Source organism: Mytilus galloprovincialis, chromosome 10 (genome assembly GCF_965363235.1).
Source record: "Mytilus galloprovincialis chromosome 10, xbMytGall1.hap1.1, whole genome shotgun sequence".
Classification (NCBI taxonomy): Eukaryota; Metazoa; Mollusca; class Bivalvia; order Mytilida; family Mytilidae; genus Mytilus; species Mytilus galloprovincialis.
The window spans coordinates 51,592,827-51,613,337 of record NC_134847.1 but is presented as its reverse complement, the minus strand read 5'-3'; the positions used below and the strand labels follow the sequence as shown (position 1 = coordinate 51,613,337).

At 32.0% G+C, this 20,511-nt stretch overlaps 1 protein-coding gene across 1 annotated transcript; it reads left to right on the top strand.

The window, feature by feature from the left end:
• Window positions 1-543: 543 nt before the first annotated feature.
• Window positions 544-20,511, top strand: LOC143047783 (lysosomal acid lipase/cholesteryl ester hydrolase-like). Its single transcript, XM_076221040.1, has 10 exons — window positions 544-734; window positions 3,776-3,977; window positions 11,958-12,072; window positions 12,908-13,058; window positions 14,163-14,249; window positions 14,759-14,914; window positions 15,190-15,261; window positions 15,693-15,761; window positions 16,693-16,779; window positions 20,138-20,511. Exons 1-10 carry the CDS (start codon window positions 597-599, stop codon window positions 20,276-20,278), a joined length of 1,218 nt encoding a protein of 405 aa, XP_076077155.1. The 5' UTR covers window positions 544-596; the 3' UTR covers window positions 20,279-20,511.

Here is a 20,511-nt window from a genome sequence, read left to right as displayed (position 1 = left end):
ATACATTTCCAAGCACGTTTCTAATAAATCTTCTAAGAGTTTTAATGGATTTGTTTGACAGTCGTATTCATTCCTGCATGCAATTATAGGCTGTTGTCTGCTCCCAGGTCTGCTCTTGCTAAAGTCGGGTTGTTGTCTCTTTGACACATTCCCCCGATTTCCATTCTCAATTTTACTGATTAAAAATTGACCAAAGATGTTGTCGGAAAAACTATTAATAATAAATTTTTAGATTGGATAAACTGACAGGAATGAAGTAATTTTTAGGAAATGATCACACGTCAAGTACTAATCATTGCTGTATCATGCAGTGCCTCCTCAAGTTAGCTTATCAGGGGGAAAACCATGTTTCGATAGATGAATTAATCTAGTTATATGATCTAATATGCTTAATGACTGGTTAATGGTTTACAGCATTTCATTATAGTTTCACAACTGTACTAGTTGTTGGTTTTTGTGATTTTGTTATGTCGTTGACCATAAATTACGGATATTTTACGATATTCCGATTCCGATTTTCTCTTTTAATATCAGTTCACGATTAACTCCCTTGTGTTGTCTGCAAAATGGACTTTGAAATGGGAAATGAATGCTGAATGAGGAAATGTTTGGAAAAGAAAACATTTACAAACATTATGCTTCTGAAAGTTGGCTTTTCTTTTGTTGTTTGTGTTGTTGTCTTCATTCAAGTGATGCACTGTCATGCAGTTGATCCTGATGTATTTCGCAACATTGTAAGAATTTGTTTATAACCGAAAATTAAACCTGTGTTTATCTGTTTATGTACACTCACTTACATTCAAAGCTGTGATTGATTGTTCGTTACTTAACGTCCAGTGGCAAATATATCATACATATCAAGGACGATCAAAGTTCCAGCTTGCACACTGATTTAGCCTATTATCATGATTATAGTTCTATAAATAATACACCTTATTATCGCTATTTGTCCGCCATTACTGGATATCATATTGCCATAAAATTTTGACATCATAAAACAAAATATCAGATGCCACATGGAAAAGTGATTGTTGTATGACGTCAAAAGTTCAAGTGTTCAGGTCAGCTAGGACTAGTTATTAGGTGTACAAGACTGAATGTTCACATCATTTACATTCAAAGTTTTTTTAATGATATTTTTTTTTTACTATCAATGTTCAATTGTTGAATGGTTCATCATTGCAAGGACATATATTACATGTTAGTTATACGTCCTAGATCATTGATAGTAAAAAAAGAAATATCCAGAAAAAAAATTGAATGTAAATTAATGAAATGAACTTTCGCCAGTCAAAGTCTTATATTATAGGACTAACTAAGCCTGATGAATACAACATATTGCTGTTTGGGAATCCATCCTGGTTGACACAAGAATCTACCCTGCTTGAACTATTGACGTCGTACAACAATTACTTTTCAATTCGTGCCATCTTGGCGTCGGATATTTTGTATTATGAAGACCAAATTTTTGGGAAACCTTTGTGATGTCCAATAATGGGGAACAATTAGAGATAGAGGTGTATACATGTTCCAATTAGCAAGTTTAAGTGTATCATGCTAAGTCAAACTTCAGCACTGATTTAACAAAACTTATAAACAACAGTTGTAAAAACTGGTTCTGTTAGAATATGATTGGCTTTGATGTTTTCTTATATAAAACAAATTTGACTAAACAGCAGAAATACAGATCTACAATTACTAATTAGATATTTAAAGTAAAAAATGAGTGCAAAAATATTGTACCAGCTGCAAGATTTCCCTAAAAGTCGGACTACATGAAATTCGTCGGACCGTCGGACAAATCCGGTGAATAATGGATCGGTCTGGTAAAATTTTGTTGAATTCTGGTCCGAACGTCCGGTGTTTTTTTTCATGGATTTTTCTAACATTCTAGCAAAATTGCCAAACGATCTCAAATTCATTTTCATCTTTATTATTCATCACAGCGATGTTTATTTTGTTCAACCGCTAGCTTTATGTCGAACATCGCCAACCAGTAATGTGTAATGTGTAAAAACATATCTGACTGTCAAAAACAACAATGAATGCCATCATTGGCACAACCGGAAATGTAAATAAAACCGGATCAGATTCTGGGAACGGATAAGGATTTAATTGAGCACCCAGCAGCCTTAGCTCATTTTGGATAAGACCAACTGCCGTTGCGTTGTAAATTGGTGGTGGGTACGCCAGGCTGTGATGATATCCTATACACCAGTATCTTGAACAATTAATCTTAGGCGAAATAATACTGGTTTGTGCACCGATCATATTCACTGTAAAATATTCCTGCACATGCACACAGTTGCTTATAGTACATGTACCAATCAGTTGCTTATCGTGCTACACTACAAAAGTAGTGGTACTCCAGATAGTGGAGGAAAGAATAAAGAAGAAACTAAGGATAATTCCGGGTTTACCGATTAAATACAATAATTGAATAAAAATCCAAGCAGATCACAAAATTTAGCTATGAAATATAAACACTAGAATTGAAAACCAAAAGATATATGAAAAAGAAAGAAGAAACAGGAAATAATATTTTATACATAAACTCTAAATTATTTTTAGTCCACAAACATTGTCAAAATCCAATAAAATGGGACATTACTCTTCACTGAAATGCATTCAAGCAATTGTGCACAACTTTCATAACAATATACCCTCTTGTTACATCATTTTGTTTTAATTTGTGCATTTTGGGGAGGAGTAGGGCATATGTCATATGTTTGTTGTTTTTTGTCGGATAATATACAATTAGATGTAAAAAAAATTGGTCTGGTAAAATTTTATTCGGTCTGGTAAAGCTAGGATGCTTACCAGACCGAATGTCCTGTAAAAATAAAATTCATTCGTGTAGTCTGAAAAGTACAAGTAATGATGACGATTTACTTTGACGAAATGTGGCATGCTCTTTTTTTCAAAAATAAAATCAAAAGTATGGGTGACATATGTAATTTTTCAATCTATTGGTCAAGCAAAACAGTTCAATTTTGATTAAATTATTGTAATATTGATGAAGAAACACTTATTTGTAAATAAATAGACATTTGTGAGCAAGGTTTTGTATAGTACAAATGTAGTAAAGAGATATATAGAATTACAATGTGTAATTTATTTTTTTAAAAGATAGGTATCGTAATATGTTTTAAAAAATAAACAGAAAGAATGATGTCATTGAAATTTGTTTTCTTGCTGAAACATTCCTTTATGAAATATTTTCTATAAGAGTTATCTCCCCTTGTTTTCTTGCTAAAAGTAAAAAAAATAAATCATTAACACTACTTTACAAAAAAAAACTTTTAAGAGATCGCAACTTATGGTTAAGTAAAAAATTTAATCGAACAAAAACAAATATTTGATATTTTTTGAAACTCTAAATAGTGCAACAAATCACTTATTTTTTTTATTTAGATAAACAGTCATATATATTAATTGCCATCTGTTCCAAAACTTGCTGTTTTTAGGAAAGAACTGGACTGATTGTGTATTGCTATTTTACAATGCAATATGGCAGGAAACAGTTAATCTATTGTAACAATGACATCACTATTTGACTAACGTATTCAGATTACATATAACTCAATACAATTATTTGTAAAGATAGCGAAATTTAAAGACTGATTAGTTGGTCAGTTATCTGTTAAGTATATATATTTTTTAAATTTATGTAGAATAAATACAGAGCATAAAAGTGAATTTATGGGGAAAATTACCTTTCTGCATCAATTTAGTGAGTATAAAAAAACTGTATTTTGAGGACTGTTTGTTTCAGACACAGCTGATCACAAGTAAAGGCTATCCTTGTCAAGATCACACAGTAACCACAGCTGATGGCTTTATTCTGGGGATACAGAGAATACCACATGGAGCTCATGGTCGAGTAAGAAATGGACCAAGGCCTGTAGTGTATTTACAACATGGATTGCTTTGTGACTCTACTTTGTGGGTTACAAATATTGTAAAAGACAGCTTAGGTACTTTTAATTCCTTTCTTTACTTCATTTAAGTCATAGCAAGAATACTTTTTTTCATTCCTTTTTCATTATTATTTATAAATGTTAACTATGTCTGTTGATGAGTCATTCTGATTATCAAACAGTTGTCCAGACTTTGATTTTTAAACTTTAAATCTTTTTTTATTTGCAGATTCTTTAATTGTCATATTTAAGGCATGTTTTACATGTCATGGACTAGCACAAGTATGCTTGGATCAAAATATATAAAAAAATCTCCTCAGAAAAGGAAATGTCACTTTTTAATTTTTTTTATATACTTCAAATCATTTATCCAGTTTGAGATTAAAAAGTTTTACGGAGAGAAAAAACTTCAACAAGCTTGTACGTAAAAAACATCGGGTCTATAAAAATGAAATATTAAAAAATATACTTGACCTATCTGAGAAAAACCCTGCTGAATTTTGGAAATCTGTAAATTTATTAAAGGAGAAAACAAAGGAAGACCCTAGTTCCAATATTTCTCATGATGAATGGTTTAAGTATTTGAAAGATTTAATGAATTTTCAACATTGTAATAATTTTGATGAAAACATTAGTAGTATTGATTGTAATAATGATTGTTTGAATAATAATATTACTGTGGAGGAGGTGTTAAAGGTTGTAAAAGACTTAAAGTTAAAAAAGTCTGCTGGTTGTGATGGTATAACAAATGAAATGATTAGAGTGTCATGTGGTAAATTAGTTGAAACATATGTGTTGATTTTTAATTTGATATTTAAAAGTGGAATCTTTTCTTCTGTATGGAGAGAAAACATAATTAAGCCTATTTTTAAAGGAGGGTGTTTTAATGATCCTTCAAACTACAGGGGTATAGCTCTTTCGAGCTGTTTAGGTAAATTTTTCTTAAAAATATTATCTACCAGATTAGACAACTTTCTAGAAACTAACAGTATATTACATAAGGAGCAAATAGGCTTCAGGAAAAATAGCAGAACAAGTGACCACATTTTAACATTAAAAACTCTGATTGACAAGACCTTTAAAAAATCTAAACATCTCTACACTTGCTTTGTAGATCTAAGAAAAGCGTTTGACACAATCAATAGAGATGGGCTTTTTCATAAGTTACTAAAATATAATATAAAAGGTTTTTTTTTCAATATTTTAAAAGATATGTACAAAGATGTATCTTTCTGTGTAAAATTAAAAGAGGGACTAACACAAACGTTTCCCTCATGTGTAGGATTAAAACAGGGTTGTATATTAAGCCCTACATTATTTTCATTGTGTATAAATGAACTGGTTGAAATGTTTGATTACAAATGTGATCCGGCATGCCTTGATAATAAACAAGTGTCTTGTCTTCTCTATGCAGATGATTTAGTAGTAATATCAGAATCTGCATCTGGCCTACAAAATGCTTTAGATAAATTAAATTTATTTTGTGAAAAATGGAATCTATCTGTAAATCTTAATAAAACCAAAATTGTAATATTCAATAAAGCAGGGAAAATTATTAAAAAGCACAAATTCTATTATAATGGAAAATTACTAGAGTTAACTGATGAATACAAGTATCTAGGTTTAATTTTTAAACCATCTGGATCTTTTACCACAGCAATTGATCAGTTATGTAAAAAGGCTAGTAAAGCTATATTTTGTATTAGAAAACTATTATTTTCTGAAAAGATGAATTTACTACCACATTTAAAGCTTTTTGATTCATGCGTTAAACCTATTCTGTTATATAGCAGTGAAGTTTGGGCTACTATTAGTTTAGTGAAACAAAATACTACCATCGAGTCAAACTATGCAAACTTCAGTCCGAATAAAATTCAAATAAAATTTGCTAAATTTTTATTAGGTGTAAATAAAGGTGCTGTTAATAATGCTGTACTTTCTGAATTAGGTTTATTCCCACTTTCATTGTCAGTCCTTAAAAATACAATTAACTTCTGGCTTCATATCATTAATATGGACAGTGAGAGTATGGTAAAGAAAGCATACAATGAAAACTTAAACTTTCCTAATGGTTTTTGTAGTAAATTAAAAGTGTTATTAGGTAAACTTGGTTTTCAGCATGTCTGGGAAAATCAAAATACTATGTCAAAGAAAAAATTACTTTTTAGCTCACCTTTCCAAAAGGAAATGTGAGCTTTTGCCATCACTTGGCGTCCGTCGTCGTCCGTCCGTCGTAAACCATTTCAAAGATCTTCTCCTCTGAAACTACGGAACCAATTCAAACCAAAAATCATCTGATTGATTCCTAGGGTATCTAGAATAAAGTTTGTGTTTTAATTCCCATTTCATCAAAAAACATGGCCGCCATGGCTAGAAATAGAACATAGGGGTAAAATGCAGTTTTTAGCTTATAACTCAAAAACCAAAGCATTTAGAGCAAATCTGACAGGGTAAAATTGTTTATCAGGTCAAGATCTATCTGCCCTGAAATTTTCAGATGAATCGGACAACCCGTTGTTAGGTTACTGCCCCTGAATTGGTAATTTTAAGGAAATTTTGCTGTTTTTGGTTATTATCATGAATATTATTATAGAGATAAACTGTAAACAGCAAAAATGTTCAGCAAAGTAAGATTTACAAATAAGTCAACATGACCGAAATGGTCAGTTGACCCCTTTAGGAGTTATGGCCCTTTATAGTTAATTTTTTACCATTTTCCGTAAATCTTAGTTATCTTTTACAAAAATCTTCTCCTCTGAAACTACTGGGCCAAATTGAACCAAACTTGGCAACAATCATCATTGGGGTAACTAGTTTAAAAATTGTGTCCCGTGACCCGGCCAACCAACCAAGATGGCCACCATGGCTAAAAATAGAACATGGGGGTAAAATCAGTTTTTGGCTTATAACTCAAAAACCAAAGCATTTAGAGCAAATCTGACATGAGGTTAAATGGTTTATCAGGTCAAGATCTATCTGCCCTGAAATTTTCAGATGAATCAGACAACCGATTGTTAGGTTGCTGCCTCTGAATTGGTTATTTTAAGGAAATTTTGCTGTTTTTGGTTATTATCATGAATATTATTATAGATAGAGATAAACTGTAAACAGCAAAAATGTTCAGCAAAGTAAGATTTACAAATAAGTCAACATGACCGAAATGGTCAGTTGACCCCTTTAGGAGTTATGGCCCTTTATAGTCAATTTTTAACCATTTTCCGTAAATCTTAGTTATCTTTTACAAAAATCTTCTCTGAAACTACTGGGCCAAATTTAACCAAACATGGCCAAAATCATTATTAGGGTATCTAGTTTAAAAATTGTGTCTGGTGACCCGGCTAACCAACCAAGATGGCCGCCATGGCTAAAAATAGAACATAGGGGTAAAATGCAGTTTTTAGCTTATAACTCAAAAACCAAAGCATTTAGAGCAAATCTGACGGGTCAGGTCAAGATCTATCTGCCCTGAAATTTTCAGATGAATCGGACAACCCGTTGTTGGGTTGCCACCCCTGAATTGGTAATTTTAAGGAAATTTTGCTGTTTTTGGTTATTATCTTGAATATTATTATAGATGTAGATAAACTGTAAACAGCAATAATGTAATGCTTGGGGTATACAATGTTTTTTTATACTTTCATCATAAATTATATTATGAACACGAGACAAACGAGACATTTCAGTGTGTCGACTCTTGTTTTTGCTTTTGAAGAAGATATGACAGAATCGAAGAACCATTTATATAAATTGAAAACCCAAAATAATCATTGATGGAAGATTTAAGCAAAAAATTTAAGGTGAGCGATTCAGGCTCTTGAGAACCTCTTGTTTCATTTCAAAAGAAATTAGAAGAGGAATTCATAAAATACTGGAAACAAGCTCTTTTTTGTGACTCTAATAATGGTAATAGTCATGGTAATAAACTAAGAACATATCGCAAAGTTAAAAATAATTTTGAATTAGAAAAATATCTTCTACTGGACCTTAACAAAAGTGTTATTTCTAAAATGGTAAAAATCAGAATTAGTAATAGTAAATTACTAATAGAAGTTGGTAGATATACTAGAACACCTTTAGAACAGAGAATTTGTCCAATTTGTAAGGATGGAATTGAAGATGAGTTCCATTTTCTCATTCAATGTAAAGCGTTAGAACTTAATAGAAATGTACTTTTTAGTAATTTAAGTGATATAGTTCCATCTTTTGTTAATATGTGTGAATAAGACAAGTTTAGTTTCATTTTGAAAAGTAATGATATGGACATTAGTACTGTAAGTGTAGCTGGAATAAGCGATATGTATGATTTGAACATTCATTTAAAGCAAACATAATGTTGTTAAGAGCTTTTTAGCTCACCTGTCCCGAAGGGACAAGTGAACTTATGCCATCACTTGGCGTCCGTCGTCGTCCGTCGTCTGTCGTCGTCTGTCGTCGTCTGTCGTCGTCTGTCGTCGTCGTAAACTATTTCAAGAATCTTCTCCTCTGAAACTACTGGGCCAAATACCTTCAAACTTTAACTGAATGTTCCTTAGGGTATCTAATTTATAAATTGTATCCGAAGTTTGGATCTATCAACAAACATGGTCGCCATTGCTAAAAATAGAACATAGGGGTCAAATGCAGTTTTTGGCTTATAACTCAAAAACCAAAGCATTTAGAGCAAATCTGACAGGGGTAATATTGTTTATCAGGTCAAGATCTATCTGCCCTGAAATTTTCAGATGAATCGGACAACCCGTTGTTGGGTTGCTGCCCCTGAATTGGTGATTTTAAGGAAATTTTGCTGTTTTTGGTTATTATCTTGAATATTATTATAGATAGAGATAAACTGTAAACAGGAATAATGTTCAGCAAAGTAAGATTTACAAATAAGTCAACATGATGGAAATGGTCAGTTGACCCCTTTAGGAGTTATTGCCCTTTATAGTCAATTTTTAACCATTTTTCGTAAATCTTAGTAATCTTTTACAAAAATCTTCTCCTCTGAAACTACTGGGCCAAATACTTCCAAACTTTAATTGAATGTTCCTTAGGGTATCTAGTTTGTAAATTGTATCCGAAGTTATGATCTATCAACAAACATGGTCGCCATTGCTAAAAATAGAACATAGGGGTCAAATGCAGTTTTTGGCTTATAACTCAAAAACCAAAGCATTTAGAGCAAATCTGACGGGGTAATATTGTTTATCAGGTCAAGATCTATCTGCCCTGAAATTTTCAGATGAATCAGACAACCACTTGTTGGGTTGCTGCCCCTGAATTGGTAATTTTAAGGAAATTTTGCTGTTTTTGGTTATTATCTTGAATATTATTATAGATAGAGATAAACTGTAAAGAGGAATAATGTTCAGCAAAGTAAGATTTACAAATAAGTCAACATGACGGAAATGGTCAGTTGACCCCTTTAGGAGTTATTGCCCTTTATAGTCAATTTTTAACCATTTTTCGTAAATCTTAGTAATCTTTTACAAAAATCTTCTCCTCTGAAACTACTGGGCCAAATACTTCCAAACTTTAACTGAATGTTCCTTAGGGTATCTAGTTTGTAAATTGTATCCGAAGTTATGATCTATCAACAAACATGGTCGCCATTGCTAAAAATAGAACATAGGGGTCAAATGAAGTTTTTGGCTTATAACTCAAAAACCAAAGCATTTAGAGCAAATCTGACGTTTGGTAATATTGTTTATCAGGTCAAGATCTATCTGCCCTGAAATTTTCAGATGAATCGGACAACCCGTTGTTGGGTTGCTGCCCCTGAATTGGTAATTTTAAGGAAATTTTGCTGTTTTTGGTTATTATCTTGAATATTATTATAGATAGAGATAAACTGTAAACAGGAATAATGTTCAGCAAAGTAAGATTTACAAAAAAGTCAACATGATGGAAATGGTCAGTTGACCCCTTTAGGAGTTATTGCCCTTTATAGTCAATTTTTAACCATTTTTCGTAAATCTTAGTAATCTTTTACAAAAATCTTCTCCTCTGAAACTACTGGGCCAAATACTTCCAAACTTTAATTGAATGTTTCTTAGGGTATCTAGTTTGTAAATTGTATCCGAAGTTATGATCTATCAACAAACATGGTCGCCATTGCTAAAAATAGAACATAGGGGTCAAATGCAGTTTTTGGCTTATAACTCAAAAACCAAAGCATTTAGAGCAAATCTGACATGGGATAATATTGTTTATCAGGTCAAGATCTATCTGCCCTGAAATTTTCAGATGAATCAGACAACCTGTTGTTGGGTTGCTGCCCCTGAATTGGTAATTTTAAGGAAATTTTGCTCTTTTTGGTTATTATCTTGAATATTATTATAGATAGAGATAAACTGTAAACAGGAATAATGTTCAGCAAAGTAAGATTTACAAATAAGTCAACATGACGGAAATGGTCAGTTGACCCCTTTAGGAGTTATTGCCCTTTATAGTCAATTTTTAACCATTTTTCGTAAATCTTAGTAATCTTTTACAAAAATCTTCTCCTCTGAAACTACTGGGCCAAATACTTCCAAACTTTAACTGAATGTTCCTTAGGGTATCTAGTTTGTAAACTGTATTCGAAGTTGTGATCTATCAACAAACATGGTCGCCATTGCTAAAAATAGAACATAGGGGTCAAATGCAGTTTTTGGCTTATAACTCAAAAACCAAAGCATTTAGAGCAAATCTGACATGGGATAATATTGTTTATCAGGTCAAGATCTATCTGCCCTGAAATTTTCAGATGAATCAGACAACCTGTTGTTGGGTTACTGCCCCTGAATTGGTAATTTTAAAGAAATTTTGCTGTTTTTGTTTATTATCTTGAATATTATTATAGATAGAGATAAACTGTAAACAGCAATAATGTTCAGCAAAGTAAGATTTACAAATAAGTCAACATGACGGAAATGGTCAGTTGACCCCTTTAGGAGTTATTGCCCTTTATAGTCAATTTTTAACCATTTTTCGTAAATCTTAGAAATCTTTTACAAAAATCTTCTCCTCTGAAACTACTGGGCCAAATACTTCCAAACTTTAACTGAATGTTCCTTAGGGTATCTAGTTTGTAAATTGTATCCGAAGTTATGATCTATCAACAAACATGGTTGCCATTGCTAAAAATAGAACATAGGGGTCAAATGAAGTTTTTGGCTTATAACTCAAAAACCAAAGCATTTAGAGCAAATCTGACGTTTGGTAATATTGTTTATCAGGTCAAGATCTATCTGCCCTGAAATTTTCAGATGAATCAGACAACCTGTTGTTGGGTTGCTGCCCCTGAATTGATAATTTTAAGGAAATTTTGCTGTTTTTGTTTATTATCTTGAATGTAATTATAGATAGAAATAAACTGTAAACTGCAATAATGTTCAGCAAAGTAAGATCTTCAATTAAGTCAAATTGACCAAAATTGTCAATTGACCACTTAAGGAGTTATTGCCCTTTAAAGACTTTTTTCACAATTTGTTCATCATGTTGACTTACTTTAAAAAATCTTTTCCTTTGAAACTGCTGTATCAATTTCAGCCAAACTTAGGCTAAATGAGTTTCAGAGTATCTAGTATAAATTTTATATTTTATTTCCTTGTATGTCAAGAAACATAGCTCCTATGGCTAAAATAGAACATAGGAGAAAATGATTATTTTTTTTGGCTTTTGAAGAAAATAGGACGATCCAAAAAACATTTAAATAAATTGAAAAGCCAAAATAATCATTGATGAGAGATTTAACCAAAAGAATCAAGGTGAGCGATTCAGGCTCTTGAGAGCCTCTTGTATAGTACTTATTAAAGCTGATTGTAACAGCTTGGATTAATAATATTGTATGAATAACACCTCCACGCAATGTAAATATAAAATATGTATCTCTTATCATGATCATTGAGAAAATATGTTTGGTTGGTTTATTTGTTTGTTTGTTTGTTTATTTTTGTATTTGTATTTTGTAAATGTCGGCTGGTATCATTTTTGTATAGGAATTTACACCAATAAAATTATTTGATTTGATTGATTTGATTTATATATTAGATTAATGTTATAGAATATTTTCAGCTTTTCTGCTAGCAGATGCTGGATTTGATGTTTGGCTGGGCAATTCTCGTGGAAACACCTATTCCAGAAGACACAAGACACTATTTCCTAAAAATCCAAAGTTTTGGGATTGGAGGTAAATAAACTTCAAAGTTGTGAAAACAATAAAAATACAAGTTATGTCTCACCTACACCAAGTGTCAAAGAATGCAAGATATAGAGATGATAACTATCTCATTTTCATGCATCTTTGTTTTCTCTGTTTCTTTTTACATGTTCTTTATAGATATAAGAGGATGTGGTATGAGTGCCAATGAGACAACTCTCTATCCAAGTCACAGTTTATAAAAGTAAACCATTATAGGTCAAAGTACGGTCTTCAACATGGAGCCTTGGATTACACTGCACAGCAAGCTATAAAGGGCCCCGAAAATTACTAGTGTAAAACCATTCAAACGTGAAAACCAATGTTCTCATCTATATAAAAAGCAAGAAACTAGAAACACTTATGAACCACATCAACAAAAGACAACTACTGAACATTAGATACCAGACTTAGGACAGGTGCAAACAATTGCAGCGGGATTACATGATTTTATGGCACCAAACCTTACCCTTATCTGAAAACAATAGTGTAACATCACAACATAGATTGACACACTAGGAATTATCAATTGAATGGCTTAACTCAATCATAAGACATATTTACACAAGGGAACAATTTTTAGATCTATTTCACACTTTTTTACCTGATTTGTAAAAAATTAATGATACATATTTTTAAAATATTCTGAAGCAGTTAAATGAGGTCTAAATGCATACAAAATTTCATAAAATTCTGAAAGACTGGGCCATTACATAAACATCACCTAAATATGGATTATCATGAAGTGCAAAAATAAACTGTTAATAATTATACTGAACGTTTTTTACTCACATATAAAAAAGTGATTAATTTTAAAAACTTTTAGTTGGGATGAAATGGCCCAATATGATATTCCAGCAGCCATTGATTATATCATAAATACAACAGGCCAACAACAATTGTATTATATTGGACATTCCCAAGGAACTCTCATTGGTTTCTCAGCCTTTTCACAGAATCAACAAATTGCTAAAAAGGTAATAAATAATAGAAAGCAAAAATTAGTCAAGGAAATGAAGTATAGTTACGCAACTATGTAAGATAAGAAGATGTGGTATGATTGTCAATGAGACTCTCCACCAAAGACTAAAATTACATAGAAGTTAACAACTGTAGGTCACTATAATGCCTTCAACAAGAGCAAAACCCATACTGCACGGTTAGCTATTAAAGGCCCCGAAATGATGAATTTAAAACAATTCAAACGAGAAAGAAAACTGCCTGATTTATGTACCAAACAATAAACGAAAAACAAATAGATACACAGCAACAAACAACAACTACCATAACATAAGTTAATACCAATTTAATGTACACCACTGCTCTGAAAGAGAAGGAACTTTAACAAGCCGATGTAAGCCTTAAAGTAAACCTTGTTCAAAATTAAATTATTGAGTCTTTAATAGACAATTATTATGCTAAATGAACCTTTAATTTTAAGACCAGATCTAGCTTTAAAGTCCGTGTGAACTTTTGTCATCACTTAGTGTTATCAGTAAACTTGTCACAAAAACATGAAACTCCTTTCGAATTTTAGACAAACTTGGCATGATTGAATCATGGAAGGTCTTTTGCAAATAATCCTTGTTGGCTTCCAATAAACTGTAAAACATGGCCACCAATGACTATCTTTCACTCTGATGTGGCCATTTACAAAATCTCCACTGAAAGTACATGGAAACTTTTTTTTTGTTTTGGGTATTAAGGATTGGAAGACAAGTATTTTACAAAAAACACTCTTTATTTGATATTGAATAGCTGGCAGACAAGGCGGCATTTGTAGCACATATTGAAATCTTATGGCAAATCACATTTTCTAATACGTTATAGCAATATTGGGTCTAGGTAACATCCATCTTTCCTGGTTGTATTCTAGAATGATGCAATATTTTTATTATTGGGGAAAATGCTGGACCTTGTTTTGCTCAAATAATTACATTTTAAATTTTATAACATTATTTCTATGCAGCATTTCATAATATCATTATAATTGTAACTCACTTCTTTGTCCATTTTTCAACAGTTAAAAAAAACATGTATGCAAAATTTTTTGAATTTACTGAATTTATTTATTTTTTCAGGTGAAGCTTTTTATAGCATTAGCACCAGTAGCCTATTTAGGACATACTGAAACTCCACTGAAGATACTGGCTCATTGGCCTGCACAGGTTGGCAAATAAGTTCAATACAAATGTTTTTATTTTAATACTTAACATTCAAGACTTGAATTTACACATTGGTCTGTAGATTTAAGCCATTAACAGTAAAATTATTTGAATAAAAAGCCAGGGATATCACAGGTCCATTTTAAACTCATAAGGTGAATAGAAACTGACAAGATTCTTGGCAAAAGAGGATAAACAACTAAAAATTAACATCACAAAAAATGCTTAGAAAACTAAAGGCTGAGCACCCACAAAAAATGAGGGGTGATTTCAGGTGCTCCAGAGAAGTAAGCAGATCTTGCTCCACTAGTAGCACCCACCATATTGCCTATGGTAAGTACAAAATCAGTGATCAGTAATCTTGCATTCCTAAATCTTTTCCTCTCTCAGGGTTATAAATATGTATACTCATATATTAAAAAAAGCATATGTTTTTATGTGTATTGCCATACCTGAATAGTGAAACTATATTGTTCATGGCCATATTATGAAAAAAAACTTTTATTTTATAGGTTTACTATGATGTATTTGGAGACAAGGATTTTCTGCCTTCTAATTGGTTCTTCAAGTTGATGGCTTTAACAGCTTGTAGAGACAAATTGACCCTACCAATCTGTACCAATGTATTATTTCTTCTCTGTGGTTATGATTACAAAAATCTAAATCAGGTACATACAGTAAAGTCAGAAATATGACAGTCAATATCCATTCAATTGATGTGTTTGAGCTTTTGATTTTGTCATATGCTTAGAGACTTCAGTTAGGAATTTTCCTCTGAGTTAATTATTATTTTTTTTATCTTTAATATTTATTTTCTGTTAATATTTGGATTGACTCAGGTTCCTCCTTGAAACATAATTTATAAAACTTTTATACCAATTTTGAAGAAAAATTTAAATATATATATTTATTGTTAGATTGATATTGTTGTGTAACTTTTCAGTCCAGACTACCAGTATATGTCGGCCATAGTCCTGCAGGAACATCAGTCAAAAATATGATACATTATTCACAGGTATGAGTAAAATGCTTTAATGACTGTCCGATAAAATAGGTGACCATTGAAACATTTCAATGACTATCTCATAAAGAAGTAAACCTTGAATTTTACTTCTAAAGGTGCTTGTCCAGTGAAGCTCATCAGTTATACTAAATACATTTGTAAAATAGCCCTCTTTCTCTGTACATTTGTTGGTCTGTGTTGTCTGAAAATAATATTTTTATATATTTATCAGTTTTGTTATATTTTTTTATTAACCCTGGTCATATCTAAAACTTCACAGTTTTATTTTTTTCAACTTGATGTTTAAGAAATTTTAGCAAAATTATGAAAGCTGCAGTCATATTTTATTTTCATGTCAACTAAACCTAGTATTGGTTTGTCAATGTTTTATTGTTGCGTTTTTTTTTATCCTTAATAAATATTTTATATGAACTGCATTTCAGGCAATAAAGTCAGGAAAGTACCAGAAGTATGATTATGGCCCTGTTGGAAACAAACAGCACTATGGCCAGGTTAGAGAAGTAAAAATTTGATCTTCAAATGCCAACTTTCTCCACTCTTAACTGCAAATAAGATATTTGAAAGAGGGGCAAAAGATACCATAGGGACATCAAAACTCATAGATTGAAAATATTCTGACAACGCCTGGATGGCTAAAAAACAAACAAAGACAAACAGACATATAATAGTACACAAGACACAATAGACCAAGCAACACCAACCCCACCAAAATCTGAGGGTAATCTCAAGTGCTCTGAAAGGGTAAGCAGGTCCTGCTCCACATGTGGCACCTGTCATGTTGCTCCACAATACAGCAACTGACAATGCTTCCTGTAGAGATTATTTAATTAACTGTCCAATTTAATGATAAAGCTTTTTGTCTTCACATAAAAAAAAAACTGTTCCAACCCTTTTATAACTGATGCTACAACTGCCTCAATTGTATAAGCTTTGGCAACTGTGTCCCATTTGATACATTCTCTTTTTCTTATGACAAAATGTACCCAAAAAAATAATGCTTTTGCACAATTGGGAGAAGAAACATATTTTCTTTTTAAGTCATTATTAATAGAAAATTTAAATGTATTTCCTAAATAAAATATATTTATTGCTATTTTAAGAAATTTTTTGTTGATTTACTGACTGATAATTTCCTTTCTCAGCACAGTAGAGTGAAATGAAAAATTATCACTAGAAACTAAGGGAGCACATGGCCTTTATCAATGAAATTAACAAACTTTGTCATAGGTAAAATAGCAATAAACTGAGTATCATTGGTCATCTCAACTCCATTGTTTTTCTCACTTTCGCCGTACCAGCTCATGTGTGAAAATCAATCTTGTTGAGATGACCTACTATAATCAATAAGTATCTGATCCACATATTTTAAACATGTATCTTACATAATATATACATGTAAATGAATTATTAATTTTATTTCAGAAAACACCACCCCAGTATGATGTAGGTAACATGAAGACACCTGTACTTTTGTATTCAGCAGTGAATGATTGGTTGGCTGATCCAAAGGTACAAATTATTTACTTTGATTACATGGAATTATACATATATTGTCCATTCTTCATCAAGTAAACAAAGTTATCTATTGAGTTTCACTCCCTTTCTCTTTCTGAAAGTTTATAAAGATACTCATACATGTAGTTGGAGCCATTATGTACATCTCTATTTTTTTTGGCCCCATTAATGGGCATTCTGTTCGTTTGTTGGTCCGTCCATCTGTCCCGCTTCAGTTTAAAGATTTTGGTCAAGATAGTTTTTGATGAAGTTGAAGTACTGTCAACTTGAACCTTAGTACACATGTTCCTTATGATATGATCTTTCTTATTAATGCCAAATTAGAGTTTTGACCCAAATTTCAGGGTCCACTGAACATAGGAAATAATAGTTGGATTGGGGCATCCATGTACTATGGACACATTCTTGTTTCCAATAAGTTCTGAAATTACACAACTTGCTCTAGACGTAATAAACCAGTTGAAGCTATCTAAGACGATGTATTGTGTATAGAAATTTTAAAGGATATATTTATGTTTAAACCATCATCCACACTTCAAATAAAGTATTTTCTTCCCAACTTAGGGGCAATATTGATTTTGGTCTGTGCGTCCGTTTGTTCCTCCATTTGTCCTTCTATTTGTCCATCTGTCCTGCTTCAGGTTTTTGGTCAAGGTAGTTTTTAATGAAGTTCAAGTCCAATCAACTTGAAACTCAGTACATATGTTCTCTATGATATGATCTTTCTAACGTTAATGCTAAATTAGAGTTTTGCCCCCAATTTGACAGTCAACTGAAGATAGAAAATGATAGTGCAGGTAGAACATCCATGTACTATTGACACATTCTTGATAAGACTTTAATTTGTGATCAAAATTTCAAAATTGTTGATCATTTCTATCAAAATATCAAAATATTCATTTTTTATGTGTTTTCCTCCCTCAAGTCTTTACTGATGTCCTATGTTTTTTTGTGTCACATGACATGAACATGAAGTTGTTTATAGGTCTGTGTTTTTTCACAATTGGACTAAAGATTTATATGATGCCTTTCAATCAATAAATAAAAAATCAATATTTGCATCATTTGGTTATCAGTGAACTTTAGAGATCATGCATGGAATCAACTTCAGAATTCAAATGTTGAAAACCAGTTAAATTTCGGAATGAGTTTCCTGAAGAAAAAAAAATATTTGAATTTGGAATATTTTCATCTTCATAGCAGCACCTAAATATTTGCAATGATTACTAAAGCAATCAAAAATAACAGTTGCATTAAAAAATTATCACTCAGACACTCAAATGTCGAAATAAGGACACCATTTCCTAACTTTCAAATTTCCATCTTCAGTGAACTGTGAAATATAAGTCAAAACCCTAAACTTGGCATATACCTTTAAAAGTTGACATCATAATGAACATGTTTACAAAAATGCATTAACATTAAATTGTCACAGACACGGACCTAAAAACATAATACTCCCTGCTTTTTCATAACTATTTACCAGCTGGAGAAATTTGTATCTATACTATTAAACGAGAAGACCTCATTTTGTGTGTCGCTTCTCTTCCTTTGACAATAAATTAATCATCATGCCTCTTTGTCCTATAGGTAACATGCATAGTCGCATTTGTCATCCATTCTTATGATTATTCAGATTGAGTTATTTTGGGTGAAAAAGGACAAAAAGGGTGTCCGGATATTGATTCCGTCACATGACTGACTTTTGGTCATAGATAGGTTTTCCGGTTTTAAACAAGCACAACTACAACCAATCGTATGATGGATAACAAAAATGAAAAATAAATAAGCCAATCAGAGCGTTCTCCATATCATGGTGTTTAGATCGAAAGAACCACAACTATTATACCTCCTTAGAGAGGACAATTATTTTTCGTGTTTATCTACATGTAAGCTACGATTATAATACTATGATATAAAGAGACTTTCTGTATAATTCTGTCTACTGTTTTCTTTGAAATGACTATTTAAGGGGTCATACCAGTTGCATATATCATTGAAATAAGTAAAACATGTGGAAAAAAGAATGTGTCCATAGCACACGGATGCCATATCGGCACTATCATTTTCTATGTTCAGTGGACCGTGAAATTGAGTAACATCTCTAATTTGGCATTCAAAATTAGAAAGATTATATCATAGGGAACATAATTATTTACTAAGTTTCGAGTTGATTGAACTTCAACTTCATCAAAAACTACCTCGACCAAAAAGTTAAACCTGAAGCCGGACAGACGGACGGACGAACAAACGAACAAACGGTGGCACAGACTAGGAAACATAATGCCCTTAAATGGAGCATAAAAATTTATTGTTGAAAGTGAAAGTAGTGATTTGGCTAAAATGAAAGTAGGGTGGAGGCTTGAGGGAGGCAGGACTTTTTCGGGACGTTAGGATCGGGTGTTTTTAAGCTAGGGATTTCGGGATTGATCATTTCGTGATCCGGGAATATTTTTTTATCGAATTTCGGGATGTCGGGATATGAATGTCTTTAAATTCGGCACCTCTGGATTTCATGTTTTTAAGCCCGGGATTTCTGGATGAGGACCCCTCCGACCTGTGACCCCTCAAATTAGCCTTCGTCATTTATACAAGATTCAAATCCTATCATTGGCATGTTAATAGGGCTCTCAAAAGAAAAAAAAGCCTTGATGGATTGTCCTAGAAGCATATTTATTTTTGTTTATTGAATAATAATGGTCTATAAGCAGTTAAATTTATTTTATGTTTGAAGCAGTGCAAATTTTTAATTTGATAATTTGATTTGACTTTTACAAAGAAAATGCATTGTAGCAAAGTGGTAGAATAATTGTGGTTTGAGGCCAGAGACATGAACATAATTGAATTTAACAGAAAGGCAACAGATAACGGACTTAGGAACAAAAGTGAGGGGGCTTTTGATACCTTTTATGAAATTCTCCAGACATAATATCTTTTACAAAAATTCATCCTACAACAGTTTACAACTGTGTTTGCCCGCGAATTCGCGGTTGTGATCTAGTACTATAAAAAGGAGGATTTTGGTATGATTGTCTCTAAAACAAATAACCACCAGAGTTAAAATGAAGTGGTAGTAAGCAATTATAGATAAAGGCCACAGTATGACCTTCATCAATGAGAAAAACACATACTGTATAGCCAGCTGTAAAAGTCTCCAAAAAAGAGGAAAACAATTCAAAGGAGAAAAATTGCCTAACTTATAAAAAAACAATTTACATAAAAACAAAGATGACACACATGACCCAACAACCACTGTATTACAGGCTCCTGCTCTATTTTTAATCTTTAAAGAAGGAAGTACATTCAATGATCAGTATAACCAGAATTTGATTTTTTTTTCTGTAATTTTCAGGATGTGTCCTACTTGAAAACTCAACTACACACCAGATACAACAGTACAGAAATTCCTAAGTGGAATCATTTGGACTTTACTTGGGGAATTGATGCTGGAAAAATACTGTATAGTCAACTCATACAAATTCTGAAAAGTTAATAGTTTGATTTTATCAGAGAAATGTTCCATGGCTCTTAAAGTCTTAAGAAACTTCAAATTAAAAAAAAAATATGCAAATGTTTTTATAACTAAATGGCTAGTTATTTACATATACTTTTTTCTCAAGAAAATTCTATAGCTTGTCCAAATTTATAAGAAATTTACTTTTTTTTTTTAATAATTGGCTTCCCAGACAATTATTTGTCGACATATTTTCTGTATGCAGTGAACTC

What these genes read in the sequence shown, in the direction of transcription:
- LOC143047783 (XM_076221040.1), top strand. Translation starts at nt 597, where the DNA reads ATGAGGAAATGTTTGGAAAAGAAAACATTTACAAACATTATGCTTCTG. An exon ending in CCAAAGTTTTGGGATTGGAG is followed by an intron (nt 12,073 to 12,907) that starts GTAAATAAACTT and finishes AAAAACTTTTAG; the next exon opens with TTGGGATGAAATGGCCCAAT. An exon ending in ATTACAAAAATCTAAATCAG is followed by an intron (nt 14,915 to 15,189) that starts GTACATACAGTA and finishes GTAACTTTTCAG; the next exon opens with TCCAGACTACCAGTATATGT.